This window comes from Miniopterus schreibersii (assembly GCF_964146895.1).
Source record: "Miniopterus schreibersii genome assembly, chromosome: 4".
NCBI classification, from domain to species: Eukaryota; Metazoa; Chordata; class Mammalia; order Chiroptera; family Miniopteridae; genus Miniopterus; species Miniopterus schreibersii.
Window position 1 is genome coordinate 5832196 of NC_138105.1, and position 17275 is coordinate 5849470.

At 53.3% G+C, this 17275-nt stretch overlaps 1 protein-coding gene across 3 annotated transcripts in view; it reads left to right on the plus strand.

Annotated features, from left to right (window-relative positions):
- The window catches only part of ANK2 (ankyrin 2), a 328593-nt gene that overhangs the window by 34832 nt on the left and 276486 nt on the right, over positions 1-17275 (plus strand). For all 3 annotated transcript variants that reach the window (XM_081134240.1, XM_081134246.1, XM_081134245.1), the window contains exon 2: positions 11928-11988. In XM_081134240.1, the coding sequence (XP_080990366.1) occupies positions 11968-11988 (21 nt within the window). In that variant the 5' untranslated portion in view covers positions 11928-11967. The remainder of the gene's footprint in view (positions 1-11927; positions 11989-17275) is intronic.

Sequence of the window (17275 nt, forward strand, 5' to 3'; positions counted from 1 at the left end):
TCATCAACTGGCTGAGTTGAGGGTGTTATGAAACTATGAACTGCAGTTTCTAACTCCCCCATAAATGACGGGTTTCTCTTCTCCTTAAAAATCTCAATTTAGGAAGGGCTTATTAAGATGAAAAATGTCCCCAGTGCTTTTAGCTTGTTCAGTAGGAACTTTCACTCACTGTCCTTGCGTCTGTGAGGGCTGTTTCTCCTGAAGTTCGTCCCCAGGGATAAATATGAATTCACTCGACACTGTGCCTGCCGGGAGTCATCTCTTTTAGGGGCAGTGTTGGCCCCTTTGTCTCTGGGGTGCAGGACCAGGAGGCTGTTTGCACCATGGGGCGCGGCAGCCTGTCTCAGCTGGGTCTGTGCCCTCCACGGCCTAGGGGAGCCCCCGTTCTGCAGAGCTGAGCCCAGTACACAGCGGTGGACACTTCTCTCACCCTTATTTTAATATCCTACTTTAGATTTTTTGCTAACGTGTTATATTTCTTATATCTTTTTGTTCCCCATTTTTCGCTGGGTTCTTGATTTTTTTCTTCTTAAAAATAACAGATTATTTCTACTCTACAAAACACTATGAGAAACGAAAGCACAGCAGGGCCTTTATGCAGCCGCGGAGTGCGCCCCGTCCAGGGGGCCCTGTCCGACCCACCTGGGGAGGGGCTGGGCGCCGGCCCCGGGGCGGGGAACACTGCCTGAGGGGTTGGTTTAGGGAGGCCCGGTCGCCCCGACACTCGCGGGGCGCAGGCACCCTCGTCCTTCAGGCTCCGGGCGGCCGAGGCCTGTGGGGTGGTGATGTTTTCTTCGTGAAGCGCTGTTTTAAGTTTCTTCTTTTATCGCTTGTCAAGTGGCAGCGCCTCACCCTTAGCATCCGGCTCGCGGCTGTGAGGGTGCTGAGAGGACGGGAGCAGCGCCCAGATGGCCCAGGAGCCGCTGAGCCAGCTCGTGACGCAGTCCACGCGGACCCTCCATTCTTTCTCGCCTCCCACAGGACGCGCTCGGAGGGGGGCCGCGGGAGGAGGGGGGTCCGTCTGCCTGCCGCTCTGGGCTTTCTGTCCTCCGCCCTCGTGATGAGCCTTGTAAGGGGGCCCCTCGGCTTCTGAGGCCCCAGATTCTAGAATGAAGACTGGTATCCACCGCCCATGGTGGGACCACCTGCCATGACCGGGGCTCAGGTGTAGACAGCGTGGGGCCTGCTACAGTCCAGAGCATCACAGTGGCAGGAGCCAGCGGCGTGAGTCCTGGTTGGGTCTGTGATGCAGGTGCCTCCCAGAGGCCGGCTGGTCCCCCAAGAACTCGTCTTTGCTCACAGTGCAAAAGTCACGGACAGCACAAGAGAGGTGGTGTCCTGAAAAATAACAAAACATCTATTGTTCTGAGGCCTTCTCACCTTCCATGTGCACAGTTACTGTTCCAGGCTCTTTTCTAGGGATCGACGTGCTGCTGGCACAGCCCTGGGTGTTGACTGAGAGGGTGCCAGCCTGGTGGAGGCCACGTCGTAACCAGCAGCAGAGCCTGGTCTTGCATCGTGGCCTGTTGACTCCGAGCTCTTCATTTTCCTTCCCGTCCTCTCTCCCTGTGTCCCCACGAATATGCTAGGGAATTAGCTTATCTGGTTACAGTGAAGTTACTCAATTAATAGTCTGTGCTGGTCTAGTCCAGCCGTGTCCAGGTAATAATTTCTCTTTTATTGGAAACAGAAGCACACTTTTATTCTTCAAAGAAGCACACTTTTGAGAGTGAAAGGGACGCTATGAATTATTCTGGGGAAACAGGCCTCTACCAGAATTATCCCAAGCAAATTAGGATGTATCTGTCCCTAATTATGTAAAAGATAAAAAAAGAAAAGGGGACGCCCTTAGAGGTACATAGTGCACATAGCGGTCAGGGCTGAGTTCAAGCCCTGGTCTAGTATTGACCAGCCAAATGGCTTTTGTTAAAATGCCTGACCACCGTGCCTCAGTTTTCCCACATATTCAGCAGGAATAATAGTATTAGTACCTAGTTTATGGGGTCATTGTGTGTTTTAAATGCAGTCATATGTGGATAGCACTGAAACAGAGCAGTGCCTGGTCTGTGTTATCTGTTGTCACATCGAGAGAGGGGATGACTTCTGTAACAGGATGAGTGCCATCGGCTTGTCCAAAGGTAGTCCTGCCTTGTTGGTCCTTAGAGTGAAGGCCTGGGTGTTCGGGAAGCATTTACAGTGAGCTGTCGGTGCACATCTGTAGAATGAACGTGTGACTGCACCGTACAGAGGCCAAATGCATCAGGACCCACTGCTGCCACCAGGACGATTTGTGTCACGGAGACCTGCAGCCTGGGGACGGCTGGGTAGTGGTGACAGATGCGGGGGGTCAGAGTGGAGGCCCAGATGTGGACATGGGCTGGGGCAATTCTGGAAAGCTCCAGGCACTGAACCTTTTCTGGCACCCAGGTAGGAGGAAGGGGTGGAATGGAAGAGCACCCCCCACGAGTGTCATTTGCACAGAGGTTTTCTTGAGACTATAAGGAGAAGAGAAATAGTTGTGGCATGGCAGGGAAATCTGGCCCTTGAAATTAGACTGTCTTTATTAACCTAATTAAATCTGTTTCCTTAAGATAGTTTAACTGTGATCCTGTGAATGTGCCTAAGAACACGAACTTCAGTTTTGTAGATAAAAAATGAAGCAAGGCCTCTTTGTCTGGTCGTTGACTGGGATGTTGTTATGAACACGAAGGGAATGCACCTTGAATCATAACTGGCTGTAAAAAACCTCAGGAAACAATCATAATATTTACCTTTCAACAAATTCTGCGTTTTGCATGTATTCTCTGGCCCTTGGCCATTAGGCAGTTTTTTCTGTAAAAGATAAAATAACAATACATGAAGGAGGGACATTCAAAAGGGCTAAATGAAACATGAAAAGTTAATAACAGAATTTAAACCCGTTGTTACAAACGCATTGTCTGCAGAGCCGCTCGTTCGTAGTGTGGGGCTGCTTTTTCTCGTTCGCCACGAGGCCTTTTCTTTCCTGCTACAATTTCTTCCTGTCGCGTGGAGAAGACCAGTGTCCACCTGCGGAACCGGCCGTTACGCTCGGGAAGGCTGTGGCGAGTTGGTGGAGGTTGCGGGTGGTCTGGCTGCTCATGGAGTGCGGGCAGGGGTGGGTCACCTTCCAGTCCAGGGGCTGCTGGCGTCTCCCGCGCTGTGAGACCCGCCTCCTCGGACCAGCAGGGCGTCGTCGCTGTTCAGCGTGTGTGAGGCTGAGGGTTATACGCCGTGATACTAGGGGAGCTGCAAGGACTTTGTCAGCTGAGAAGGGAAACCATTGTCCACCTGTAGCAAAGCTGCCTGTGGTCAGTGAGCTGAGCAGCGACAGTGTTTGCGGCTAACATGTTGCAGTGAAGGTGGCGAGGGCGGTGTCCTCTGTTCTGTCAAGGTCGCACATCGGAGGGCATCTCCCCAGGGTGGGGTCACTCGGTGACATGGGCAAGACCCGTCTGACCCATGGCTGGGCAGGGCCCACAGTCCTGGCGATTCCTCATCTGAACGCTGTGATGGCCGATTCAGATCGTCCTCTTGACTACTAACCAGCATAGTCTTCTTTTTCAAAGTTTATTTTAGAGAGAGAGGGAGGGAGAAAGAGATAGAAACACTGATGAGAGAGAAATGTTGATCAGCTGCCTCCTGCATGCCCCTCACCAGGGACTGAGCCTGCAGCCCGGGCATGTGCCCTGGCCAGGAATCGGACTGTGACCTTGTGGTCCTTGGAGCCACACCCAACCAACTGAGCCACACCGGCTGGGCCAGCATATTCTACTTTACCTAAGGCTTTCGTTGAGCACCTACTATGTGCCAGGCACACTACAGGGCCAGTGGTTCAGACTTGCACACGGCACGAGCTCAGTCCCTGAGAAATTCAGTCCTGTGGGCAAAGAGGGCTCAGTCATGCATAAACGGAGGCACCTGCTGGGCTTTCCTCTCCCGAGACTGGAGTGACTCACTGGCATAGGCCTCTCCGCCCTTCCTTTCCTGGGCGTGCTCTAGGATGCCCCTAGGTTGCCTCAAAGTCAGATACATTTGAAGCACAGATGCTCAGAGGCCCCCAGCGCCCCTTAGCGTGGCATTCTCCCGTGTCCTCCGCTGTCCCTTGGCGGTTCCGGCGTGACGTCATGGGAGGGGGCTTAAGAGGGCAGCAGGTTATACCCCCGTCGTGGCTGTGGTTTCTCTGGGCCACATCAGTGAGACCTGCCATGGCTCGTGGGCAGGGTGAGGTTGCAGGACTGAGCTGCGGGGTCAGGGCCCGGCAGCTTTCTGAGGCTGCTCCCAAGGGCGGTGCTTGGACGCAAAGCGTTGGCACGCCAGCCGGGCCTCGGGGTGACTCAGGTACCGACTCCCCAAGCACGCTTCCTGATAAGACGTTACTGTGACCCGTGGAGCCCGAGGACTGCTGCCGTCACGCTCTGCTGGACTTGGCGAAAGCACAGAGCGTGCGACACAGGCTCTGCGGCCGGTGCCGCCGTGAGGACGTCAGTGCAGTGCTCACCAGGCGGTTCCCTTCCACAGCCCCGGGAGGACACGGGCCCCTACAGGGTGAGGCAAGGTCATCACTCAAAGCAGGGTTTGCAAGAGGGGTTTCTGCTCATGAGTGAAGATGGGTTATTTCCTACCAGTCTGAACGTTCTGGTGAAGATGGCCATCGACTTGCCCTGCGTGGCAGGAAGTCGTCACTGTCCACTGCTCGGGGAACTAAATATTTGTCAACTGCTGTGTGAGGTCACAGGACGCCAGAGCTGACAGGTCTGCGCAGGCCTGAGCTGCTCAGACAAGTGACACAATCCCCTCAAGAACCCAAAGCAGCACTTTTACTTCAAAAGTAGCCACGTTACATGGTTCAGCCACTTTGAAAACCTGCCTCACCCCCCCCCCCCCCAATGTGTCCTCAGACTTGAGAGCAACTTGCAAGGGTTCTGTGCTTAAAAAGCCAAGAACAGCCACGGCACAGGCCCCACACAGAGCCAGCTCTGTCCTCCAAGTGCCCGTGAATTCCAGTATCAAAGTGCGAAGAACAGTAACTTAAAGATAGTGCTCGGTTTGGCGGTAACTTTGGGGACAAGCTAGAACTGTCTGAATGGAGTATGTGTCGGAGTGAAAGCACTGGGCCTTCGTGTCACACTTTGGGGAGCTCAGCCTCTGCTTTGCTCCGATTGTATTGTCTGTGAGTCAAACTCTCGCGTCCCAGGGAGCCACCAGGTGCAGGCATCTGCCACTGCACTGCCTCTGTCCATCCGGGGACTGTGCCCAAACCAGCTGCAGGAGGAACTCAGCCCAGTCGCTTTGAAGGTCAGCCGGACGCTGGCCTCGGGGGAGAGCCCTGACTTAATCCTGCCTGGTGGCTGTGTCGGGAGCCTAGCAGTCTGTTCGCAGCCAGGGGCCACGAGCCATGACTGTGCAGTGCAGACTGGACACGTTCTGTCTCTTCCCCTGGCCCCTCTCAAGTGCGAATGCCATTCCCCCTCCCTCCCGCCTGTGAGCCCTTTGCTCGTCTGAGCAGCACAAGTTCTAAGGGGTCAGACCTGTGCACTGACAGGAAACTCGACCATTTCCACCAGAACAAAGTAGAGCCGGGAGGAGAGGGTTGAGAACAAGCGTAGAACTTCCCAGCTGCTGAGCCCCGTCTCTCCCACTAAGGAGATGGCCGTGAGGTCTGGGGCAGCACCCTGTGTCCCAGGCCAAGGAGGTGCGAGAGCTTTCGGCCAGCTCACGGCTGCACCTGTGAGTGCTGGGCTCACACCGCCTGTGTTGTGATGATTTTTGCTGTCACCAACCTGAGACCTATTAGGGCTTCTCTGTGCACTCAGCCTTGGAGCCACGGCCACGGCCACAGCCAAGGCCACGGCCCCAGCCCTGTGCTGCCCTCAGGGCAGCTCTTCTGAGTCAGCACCGACTTGGAGTCAGAGGAGAGCAGACCACTTACCTCCAGGTGAGGCCGTCCTGCGTCCTGAGCTCCTCCTGCACTGCGCACGCCCCCACGCTCTGACCTGCGTCTCCTTTCTCCCCTGGCCAAGGCTTCGCGCCCACCCACCCGGGCTGGGAAGTGCCTTCTCCTTCCTGAGCAAGGTGCTCCGACCCGGGCCGTGCTCCCGGGCGCGTGTTCTGTGCCCCCTTACACAGTTCCCTCCGATGGCCCACGCAGGAAAACCCTGATTCCTGAGTCCTTGGCATAGGTGATGGGATAAACCACAGGATGTTTTTTGCAGAATGGAGCAGAGGAGGCCCCTAGTGGAGGCAGCCAGTCATCATGGAGATAAGCTGGGAGCAGCCGGGCACTGCGCTGCCGGCCCGCGTCCCCGCCGCCTCCCTTTCCTTCTTGTCCTTGCTGCCAAGCGGGGATTCCAAATACTGAGCCTGGGCCTGCCCCCTGCAGCCTGCCCTTCTGCACATCTCGGGGGCTGAGGGCTGCCGTTCGCCTCCCATCCCGCCCCTGCCCCCTGCCCCTGCCCCTGCCCCCTGCCCCTGCCCCCTGCCCCCTGCCCCCTGCCTCTGCTCCCTGCCCCCTGCCCCCTGCCCCTGCCCCCTGCCCCCTGCCCCCTGCCCCTGCCCCCTGCCCCTGCCTCTGCTCCCTGCCCCCTGCCCCCTGCCCCTGCCTCTGCTCCCTGCCCCCTGCCCCTGCCCCCTGCCCCCTGCCCCCTGCCCCCTGCCCCTGCCCCCTGCCCCCTGCCCCCTGCCCCTGCCCCCTGCCCCTGCCCCCTGCCCCCTGCGGTCGACACCGGCGGCCGGCGCCCGGTTCACCCCGCCTGCCCCCCGCGTGTCGTGACGGGTGCCCAGGGTGGGGCAGCGGTGACGCAGCGGCACTCGGAGGGTGTCTGGAGGACATCCTGTGCGGGGCATAAAATAGTGTTTGTTTCACTGCCCACAGTTCATGAGGCCTTAAAAAATCTTCTATGAACCTTTTCAAATACGTAAAGTTTTGTACTTGCAGCAGCTTCAGGGACCGTTGCATTTTGCCAATTCCGTCTCGTCTGCCTCCTGCGCCCAGGTCAGGCCGCCGCACTGTAAACAAGTTTCCTTAGGCCTCTAACCCGTCAGCCTTCCCCCTCCCGGCCACCTCACGGCTGTGGAATAGGACTGGACACCCGGCGGCTGGCACAGGGCCCTGCGGGCGCCTCACCTGCCTCCTGCAGCGGACCTGCTCGGATGGGCCCCAGGGGCCTGCCTGTTGCCTGGGCTGCGGAGCCGGCTCATCTCCAGGTAGGGAGTGTGGTTTGTGAAAGAGGCGGTCAGTGCTGGTCTGCAGAAAGACGTATTTCTGCTTCCCTTTCTCCGCGTTCTACCCAAACATTTACTAGCACAGGCCTGGTAGTACGCGTCTGTGTGACGGGGCTTGGGGCTCCTCGTTTACTCGGCGGCTGTGGACTGGGCTCCTGCCCCTCGTTGGGACTGGTCCAGGCCCACAGGGCCGAAGGTTGAAACAGCAGCAGCTGCTGCCTCCTGGCTCCTCTGCAGGTGCTGGCCCTGGACTTGACCCAGACCTCAGACCGGAAAGGAAGTTGACCGTTAACTCCAGAGGCTTAGCGGATGTGGATTTGGCAGTTAGGAGCTCGGGTTCTAATTCTCAAGCCTCGAGGTGTTCCCATTTTTCTACCCTCTCCAACCACCCCGGCCAGCCTGCCCCCCTGCCAGCCCAGCCACCAGCCTGCCCCCCGCCAGCCCAGCCACCAGCCTGCCCCCCCGCCAGCCCAGCCACCAGCCTGCCCCCCGCCAGCCCAGCCACCAGCCTGCCCCCCCGCCAGCCCAGCCACCAGCCTGCCCCCCGCCAGCCCAGCCACCAGCCTGCCCCCCGCCAGCCCAGCCACCAGCCTGCCCCCCGCCAGCCCAGCCACCAGCCTGCCCCCCGCCAGCCCAGCCACCAGCCTGCCCCCCGCCAGCCCAGCCACCAGCCTGCCCCCCGCCAGCCCAGCCACCAGCCTGCCCCCCGCCAGCCCAGCCACCAGCCTGCCCCCCGCCAGCCAGCCTGCCTGGTGGAATCTCCCTAGAACTCCACTGTGATCCTGTCACTCCGACATTGGAGACCTACAGTGTGACTCATGTTTGGTCACTAACGGTCACACTCCGGAGCCTGACATTTAGCTACAGAGTCTGATCCCGACTGACACTTTCAGCCGTATCTTGTCAATGCTGCTCCAGGCAGACGGGCGCCTGGAGCTGCCCCGACGCCCTGCTCTGCGTCTTGGGCCTGTGTTAGCTCATCATAGTCTCCTTTGGGTGCTTCGCCCCCCCCCCCCCTTCCCTCCAGTTTCCTTTCCTTTCTGTCTTTGTCCTTAACTGCCTCAAAGCTAACCTCTTGCAGGTCACACTCGGCCGAGCCGGGCTGCGTGCTCCGCCCACCCTGCCTTCACTCATAAACCAGCTCTGTCTGAGACCCAGGCTCAGAGCAGCAAGCCCCGATCTGGTTTTCAGTCCAATCGCTTACTAGCAACATGGTTCTGAGCGAGTGCCTGTATTTCTTCGTCTCCCTCTCCTTGTCTCTAGAATGCAAATGCAGAATGATTTTCACGGGCTGTTTGGAAGAGTAATTGCGATGATGTATGAACTGGGTACTTGGAAGCACTCTAAGTGATAGTTGCTGTTATTACTAGTTATTTTGTGATAATTACGTCATCGGCGGGGGGAGGGCACGTGATGCTGGTGCACTGTTGGCCCCTGCGTGGTTCTGTGGAAGTCGTCTGCCCAGGCCTCAGCCCTGGGGCTCCCACGCAGCCATATGCGCACTCTCCCGTTGCCAGGTGCGGTTCTGGCGCTTGGCCGTGATGGCAGCCATGAGGCCTGAGTGGGAATGTACATCTGGGAAAGGGCTGGAACGGGAAAGCAGCGGTACCTGTTCCCCTTTGCAAGTAGTTGTAAAATTAGGCGAAAAACACGACTGACACGAGTGAGACCGTGTCTTCACATGGGGTCCCCCGCTGAGCTCAGGGAGGAGAGGGGCTGAGGGGCTGATGCTGACAGTGTTGTCTTTTCATATTGTATTTGTTGCAAATGATTTTCAGTGATTCTTTCGCCAACCTCGAAACAAAATACTCTGCCTGGATCCCAGGCCGGAGAGTCACACGGACTTGTGGGTCTGAAGGGGGATAGGACACTGTCACTAGGGGAGGGGTCACAGGCTCTGGGTTCAGGGGGCACGTGAAGAGTCTGGGTTTCCTGGAGATGAACACGCTTGCAGAGACCCAGGCGGCTGTCAGCTTCCAGAGGGAACGAGTCCGTGAGCTCGCAGCGCCCGAGCTAGGACTCGGCTGTGGGTGAGCTCACAGCGTGGAAGCTGGGACTGGACGACTGGCCCATGCCTCTGGCCGGCCCTTGAAATAGGCACTAAAATGAAAAGGAGCAGAGTGCAAACATTGTACGTATCATGCGGACACTTGGCTTCAGGCCAGGGGAGAGCAGCACTGATTTTCTGTCTCCTCCGCACCGTGGCGAGGGGCCACGTCGGGTCCCTGTCACCACGCCTCTGTGTGCAGCGGTGCCTGTCGTGTTAGCTGGACGAGGCTCTTGTGACCGTCTCATTCTTTTGACACCTGGAGCAATGTTCTTCTTTCAGTTTGATTGTCTTTCCCCTGGAAATGTCCTTGGGATGCTTGACACTGTACTTTCTGCAGGTCCAAGGCCCAGAGAAGGCTGTTGTCCACGGGCAAGAGCCTTACACTCACCTGCTGAGGGCTGTGGCTACATGCCCAGGCCTGGGGGAACCTGAAATAATCGCTGTGATCTAAGTGTCTGAATACCTGTTTATAAAGTGGGTGGCTCCTAGGAAGTTTATGTAAATGTGAACACTACATCTGCTGAAACTTTAATTGGTTAATCTAGACTCACAGTACATCAAATAAGGTAAGGGCGGTGAGGCCCTGGCCGGGTGGCTCCGTTGGTTAGCGTCGTCCCCATACGCCCAGGGTGTGTCAGGTTCGTTCCCGGCCGGGGCACATACAAGAAGCAAGACTTTGTCAAGAAAAAGTTGTCTAATCTCCTGAGATCAAATAAAATATAAATAACCCAGACCTTTTAAAGGAGGCAGGAAGATATAGAAAGGAAGGCTGACGTGGCAGGTCCTGGCTCTGGAGCTTACAAAGCTGGGGTCAGAGAAATTCCAGAAAATCCAGAGAACCTGTGAACTGTCCAAAGAGAGTAAACTGGGAGAGCAGGAGCCCACGGTGCTTCTGCACGTGAGACGTGGAAGCAGAACGAGGACCTGTCGACAGCTCGGGAGAAGCTGCTAAAGGGCCATGGCTGGCAAGCGGTGTGCTTGGGCCGCGTGAGAGACACGCTTTTCTGGGGCAAGAAAGGAGGCGTGAATAAGAGCTGAGCGATGTGACAGTTATTGGGATGTCAATTAAAAAAAATGTTTTTATTGATTTTAGAGAGAGGGGAGAGGAGAGGGAGAGAGAGGTAGAAACATTGATGAGAGAGAAGCATCGATCGGCTGCCTCCGGCACCCGCTGGGGATCCAGCCTGCAGCCCCGGCACTTGCCCTGACCGGGAATCGCACCGGCGACCCCAGTGCCCGGGATGACGCTCGACCCTGAGCCACGCCCGCCAGGCTGTCACTTTCTGTCTCGTCTGTCTGTAAACGGAATGAGGTCCTTGTGAGTCTGCTCAGACTTGAATGAACTGAACTCAACAAATGGATACTAGGCTTCAGTTGGGAAAGTTGTGGGCACGACTCTGAGGCTGCACACGGGCCGAAAAGGGCAGTGAAGAGGGACGCGTGCCACTGGCGGGGGCGCATGTAAGGCTGCAGAAGCTGGGGCGAGCCATGAGCAGAACCAGGAAGAGAGTGGAGGGGCACATGTATGTAACACATGCTTACATGATTGTTTATAAGCATTTGACAGTAATCTGAACAGCATTGAAAAGACAATGGCTAAGTAAGTTATGAAACAACAGCTCAGTGCACAGATTTGCAGACATTAAAATGCATGAACACTAGGGCAGTAAATAGAAATCTCTACTTATTTACAGTGATATTAAAATGCCCGGCCAGCATGGCTCAATGGTTGAGCACTGAGCTACTGAACAAAGAGGTCCCTGGCTCGATTCCTAGTCAGGGCACGTGCCTGGGTTCTGGGCTTGGTCCCCAGTACGGGGCGTGCAGGAGGCAGCCGATCAATGACTCACTCTCATCATTGATGTTTTTCTCTCTCTCCCTCTTCCTTCTTCTCTCTCTAAAATCAATAAAGACATTTTTTTTTAAAAAGAAGAGGTACAATATTTTGCATTTATAGTGTTATATTTGCTAACTTTAAAGGAGTCTCTATTCATATCCATGAAAGGTTTATATTTCCCTTTTTAAATGAGTACATATTTGTATTTATAGATTTAAAGGAGAAAGAACATGAATAAAAAATTCAGTGTTGAGTTCAGATAGTGGGATAGAGTGATTTTTGTTCTTCCTAAAATTCTTTTACTCTTTTTGTCAGGTTTTAACAATAAAAGTTTTAATATAGATTATAGATTATATAAACTTTCATTTAGAACATGACTGAAGCCTCAGCCCGTGTCTTGGCTAACGTTGTTAGACATAAACCAGAACCAATAAACACAGTGCTCAAGTGTGAACAGTGACCTTCGTCCTGTTTGCAATGACCTTGACCATCTCAACTCTGCTAAAGTTGCTTAAAGTTCCTCACGATTAGACATTTTTGTAATTTCTTCAATCTGTTCCTGTTATATATATATACTGCTTTCCTATCTTTTCAATTGCTCTATTTTGCCTACTTTTCTGAGCTCTTAAAATATTTAAATTCTTTTGTTTTACTCTTTTGTGTTTATAATAGTGACAATTTTCTTTTACGTAATTTATCAGTGCCTACTAATACCCCATTTTTAGTAGAAATGTGAAAACTGTTGCTAATGATAAGCTGAAATGATTTCAAACTTATATATCTTTTTTCTTCTTTCAGGTAAGTGGCTGGATGGGGACATGAAGAGCTGATATTTCAGATGACAACCATGTTGCAAAAGGTACTGTTGGCACTTTAATATCACTGTAAAGGAATCCTATGGAAAGACACCGAGGTGGGAATGTAACTAAGTACCGTTTTGGTAAAAACAGGTGTTGTGTGTGTGTATAAACAGACTTAAAGATATAACAGCTTTAAGAATAATTATGAGAAATATAATGTGTGATGGGGCTTTTCTGTCTGTAGTGTAGGAAACTACTTTCAGCATTATCTGGGAATGAAAGATAAATCAATTATCTTGTCAACATATTCACTGGTGGGCAGAGGGAGGTGGGAAGAAATTGGGGGCAGCAGACACAATGGACACGTTGTCATTGGGACACAGTCATCTTTTTCCCCTATGGTTTCTCTTATGGTTTATTTTCTGTGACCAAAACACCATCTCAGAACCATTCATAATACTGATTCCTGTAAACTTGTCAATAATGCAGTTGGATTCTGGATAATCAAATGGATTGTATCAGTGTGGAGAATTCTCCTGGCTCTACTTATATAAAAACTTATAAATAAGAGGAGGGAGGGAAGGAAATATCCTCCTTAGGGAAATAATAGACCATGGGACTCCCAGACCTAGATGTCAGTCACACACATGGTTTGTGGAAATCCAACTTTTTAAAAAACCATAAATCTTGTCTAGAAGGAATCTTTAAAATACCGTAGAAACCATCGTGTCTGGTGACAGGGAAACAATTGCGTTATGAACCGTTAGGTGAGCAGTGTGATGCCGTTAACCTCGGTGAGCTGGAGACCCGTGACCTTTGAGACGCCGCGAGTCACGCCCTGTGCTTGAACTGGAGGAGCGGTCACTCCAGTGAGCAGGAGACGTACCAGAGTATTGACAGAGGAGAAATCTGCTCGACTTGTTCATAAAATTACAATATTTAAAAAATGTCCTCGAGGATCTTCTGACCTCAGGGCAGGTGCCAGTGAAGAGGCTTAATTTGAAGAGAGGTTTGCAAAAGAGTTGGTGAAATCATTTGGCACCAAAAAGTTGATATTCCTCTTCTGATGATGGTCATTTATACTCTTCTGATGATGGTCAGTTAATTAGCATAAATGTTCACGCTGGCTATTCCTTTGAGTGTTAGGGAGACTTAGTTTTATTAATACTGATGCTGCACACACTGATCGATGCGGGCTGTTTCGGGCAGGGCAGATGCCATCGTGTCCTGTTGTGTTAACACATCACAACACAATGTGCTTCAGCGGAGGGACCCGCAAGGCGCCCAGCGCAGACCCACGGCCGCCGTCGGGAGAGGCGCCCTAGAACCTGAGCGGGAAGATCTGCGGCAGATGTGGGGACTGGCTGTCTCTCTGTCGTGCAGATGGCAGAGTAAAGGAGGCTGCTTCTGTCGGGACAGCCTTCGGACAAGAGCAGAGGGCAGGTCCAGGGCTGGGAAAGGAGAGTCAGGGACTGTCAGGGAGCAGGCTGAGGAAGAAAGAGGGGTGAGGAGATGACGTCAGCAAAGGGGTGTCCTAGGAAAATGCAGCCTGTGAATGAAAGTGGAGAGAACCAGGTAGGTGGATGTGGCTGTTGGGATTAGAGTCCTGGACACGTGTAGGGGCTGATGGACCAGTGCGGCAGGAGGAGAGACCGAGGGTCCGGGGCTGAGGAGGGAGGAGGCCATGGCTGGCCGAGGACACGCCTCAGGCCACTGAGGCAGACGGCAGGTGAGCGGGTGCAGGGCGGCTATGGACTTGGTGGGGACGTCGAGGTTCAGCACTGACTTCTAGTGTGTGGCCAAGTGGCTAGGACGGCGTGAGGCAAGGGTGGGATGGGGACAGAGTCGCCCCCGGACAGTGTCCGCAGTCCATTGGTATTGACGGCTGGGAATGGGCAGTGTCTTCAGCTTCCAATGTGCTGACAGCCTGGCCAACCACGGAGGTCACCGCCTGCCTGGCTGGGAGGATTACTGAAACCCAGTAAATAATCACCCTTCCCCTGGAGGGAACCAGACCCGCATTTGAGGACATTCATGGGCACGCCGTCTTTTCCCTTATTTTGCATGAACACATATTTCGTGTGTTTATAAGGGTACGATCTGTACGAATGTGACTTTTAGGTGAGAAATCAGAGATTCTGTGTTGATGGAAAGATATTGGCTACTTTCTCAGGTCCTCAGTGCTGGGGTGTCTCCTAATGACGGCATTATTTTTCTTTTAAATTTTTGTTAATTATTATTTTTAAAAAATTTATCTTTATTGTTGAGAGTATTACAGGTGTTCCATTACCTCCCCCCCAATTGACCCCCTCTGCTTCGTTCCCACCCCCTCCCCAAGCCTTCACCCCATCATTGCCTGTGTCCATGGGTTATGGATATATGCATATAACTTCTTTGGTTAATCTCTTCCCACCCTCCACCCCCCTTCCCTCTTCCCTCTGAAATATGACCGTCTGTTGCCTGCGTCAGTGTCTCTGGATCTATTTAGTTTGTCAGATTCTTTTGTTCATTAGCTTCTTCTTAAAGAAGACCCTTCAACATTTCCTGTAGTGCCGGTCTGGTTGTGATGAACTCCTTTAGCTTTTTCTTCTCTGTGAAGCTCTTTATCTGACCTTCAGTTCTAAATGATAGCTTTGCTGGGTAAAGCAATCTTGGTTGTAGTTCCATGTTTTTCATCACTTTGAATATTTCCTGCCACTCCCTTCTGGCCTGCAAGGTTTCTGTTGAGAAATCAGCTGAGAGTCGTAAGAGTGCTCCCTTGTAGGTAACTAATTGCTTTTCTCTTGCTGCTTTTAAGATTCTCTCTTTGTCTTTAACCTTTGGCATTTTAATTATGATATGTTTTGCTGTGGGCCTCTTTGGGTTCTTATTGTTTGGGACCCTCTGTGCTTCCTGGACTTGTAAGTCTATTTCTTTCCCCAGGTAGGGGAAGGTTTCTGTCATTACTTTTTCAAATGGATTTTCAACTTCTTGGTCTCCTTCTTCCCCTTCTGGCACCCCAATAATACGAATGTTGGGCCTCCTGAAGTTGTCCAGAGGCTCCTTATGCTATCTTCACATTTCTGGATTCTTTTTTCTTTTTGCTCTTCTGGTTGGGTGTTTTTGTTTCCTCATGTTCCAAATTGCTGATTGGATTCTCAGTGTCCTCTACTCTACTGTTGATTCCCTGTAAATTATTCTTCATTTCAGTTCGTGTAGCCTTGATTTCAAATAGGTACTTTATTATGTTATCGATTTTCTGAGTTAGTTTCCTAATAGTCTGCTTAAACATCCTTATAAGCAAAATTCTGAACTGTAGCTGTTAGCTTGCTTGGATCTATTTCATTGAGTTCCTCTTCTAGAGATTTCTTTTGTTCTTTCCTTTGTGACATGTTTCTGTGCCTCCACATTTTGGCTGCTTCCAGGTGTTTGTTTCTATGTATTAGGTAGAGCTGCTATGTGTCCTGGAATTTGTAGAGTGGCTTCGTGTAGTAGGTGTCCTGTAGGGCCCAGTGGCTCAGCCTCCCCAGTCACCTGAGCTGGGCCTTCTAGGTGCTCCCCTGTGTGGGCTGTGTGCTCTGACCTGTTGTAGTTGAGCCTTGGTTGCTGTTGGCGTCACTGGGAGGAACTGACCCCCCAGGCCAATCAGCTGTGAGGACCAGCTGCAACTACAGCCAGAGAGATGCTGTGCTGGAGACACCCCTATGGAGCAGGATTTACTTCAGTGGGGCTTTGGTGTTCACCACGTGTGCCCCTTGAGTGTCACTTGTGGATGTGGTAGGGTTGTAATCCAGCCTGGTCGAGCCTGACCACCAGATGCACTGTCTCTGGGGACTTCCGGGAGGTGCAAAGTCAGCCTGTGCCAGTGCCTTGCCCAGGGCCACCCAGCATGAGCTACACAGCAAACCGTCGTTGACTGCTACTTGTGCTGGGCTTTGCGTTGTCCAGGAGAGGCCAAGCTATGAGCCAATGCAGGCTGCCGGTAGTGCCAGGCCTGGGGCCACTTATCAAGCCATATGGGGCCTGCTGCTGCTTGTTTGAGAGACTTTAGGAAAATCCTAAACATGAGGCTCGAGAGGCCACTTGCACAGAAAAGCCCCTGGAAATGGCCTGGATGAGCTGCAGGTGGGGAGGGGCGGGGCCTCCAGGAATCATAGGGCGGGGGCCAAAGGTTCGAGTCAGGTGCTGGCGATTCAAATATGGGGCCTGCCTGCTGGCTGTGTGGGGAGGACTCACCAAAGGAGCCATGTCCTGCGCCAGCTCTTCTGCCTGGGACAAAGCGTCCCCTCCGCCTCCTGCCCTGATTCCAGGCAGGTTAGTTCCTCCCCGAGTGTCCCGGGTCCTTTCAGGCTGCTGCCCGGCTCTGGGCTCAGAGGGAGCGTCCGGGTGAGTCCCTGCCGGGCCTTTAAGAGGAGCTGCTGGGGCTCCCGCAGCCTCCGTGACCCTCAGGGACAGTCCCTGCTGGTTTCACAGCCCGGAGTTGTGGGGACGTCTCTTCCTGGCCCTGGAGCCCTGGGCTGGGGACCTGATGGGGGCTGGGACCCCTACTCCTCTGGGAAACCACCTCGGAGGTTTCCTCCCGGGTTTAACCCGCGGCACCGGGTGTGGGCCCCCAGTGAGTCTCTGCGGTTCAGCCCTGACCCTCCCGTGTCTGCGCCCCTCCTACCTCTGGGTGCTTCTTCACTTCCCTGGTTGTGGGGCTTCTGTGCAGCCGGATCTCAGGAGGCTCTGGGTGAGGGTGGTTCTATGTTTTAGTTGTGATTTTGATGTGGTTGCGGAGGCGGCGGGTGCAGGTGTTACCTACGCTCCATCTTGTTTCTCCATGACGGCATTTTAACGACAAAGCTTAGGAACAGTGTTTGACCTTGAAGAAGAAATTTTTTAATCCCGAAATCTGTCCCGTTTGCCACGACGGAGAGCGCGTGCTCGCCCCACTCGCGTGGGGGAGCGTGGCTGGCTCCTCCTCCCCGGGGAGCGTTGTTCGGCCGTCAGTTCGAATGAACATAGTGAACAGGCCCAGGACATGAAGCACTTCAGTTTGTTGGCTTTGAATTATGAGAACGATAGTATCCCATTTAACTAGAAACTCTAAATTTCTGATAGTATCCCATTTAACTAGAATCTCTAAATTTCTATTTCCCATTTTGATTTTTAAGAGTATTTACTTGAGGGCAGAGAGCTCTTTATAAGACTGAAGAGAACTTCGGTTCAGGAACTCACAAATGTTTTTTTAGCTGCAAAACCACTTTGAAAAATAAAATGTGGTGTAAACGAAGATGAAAAGACCTGTCTGGTGCCAGGGGCACTGGGGGTGGGGGTGGGGCTATTGCCCGCCTGCTCTGACACCTCTGCCCTCCTCACCCCACA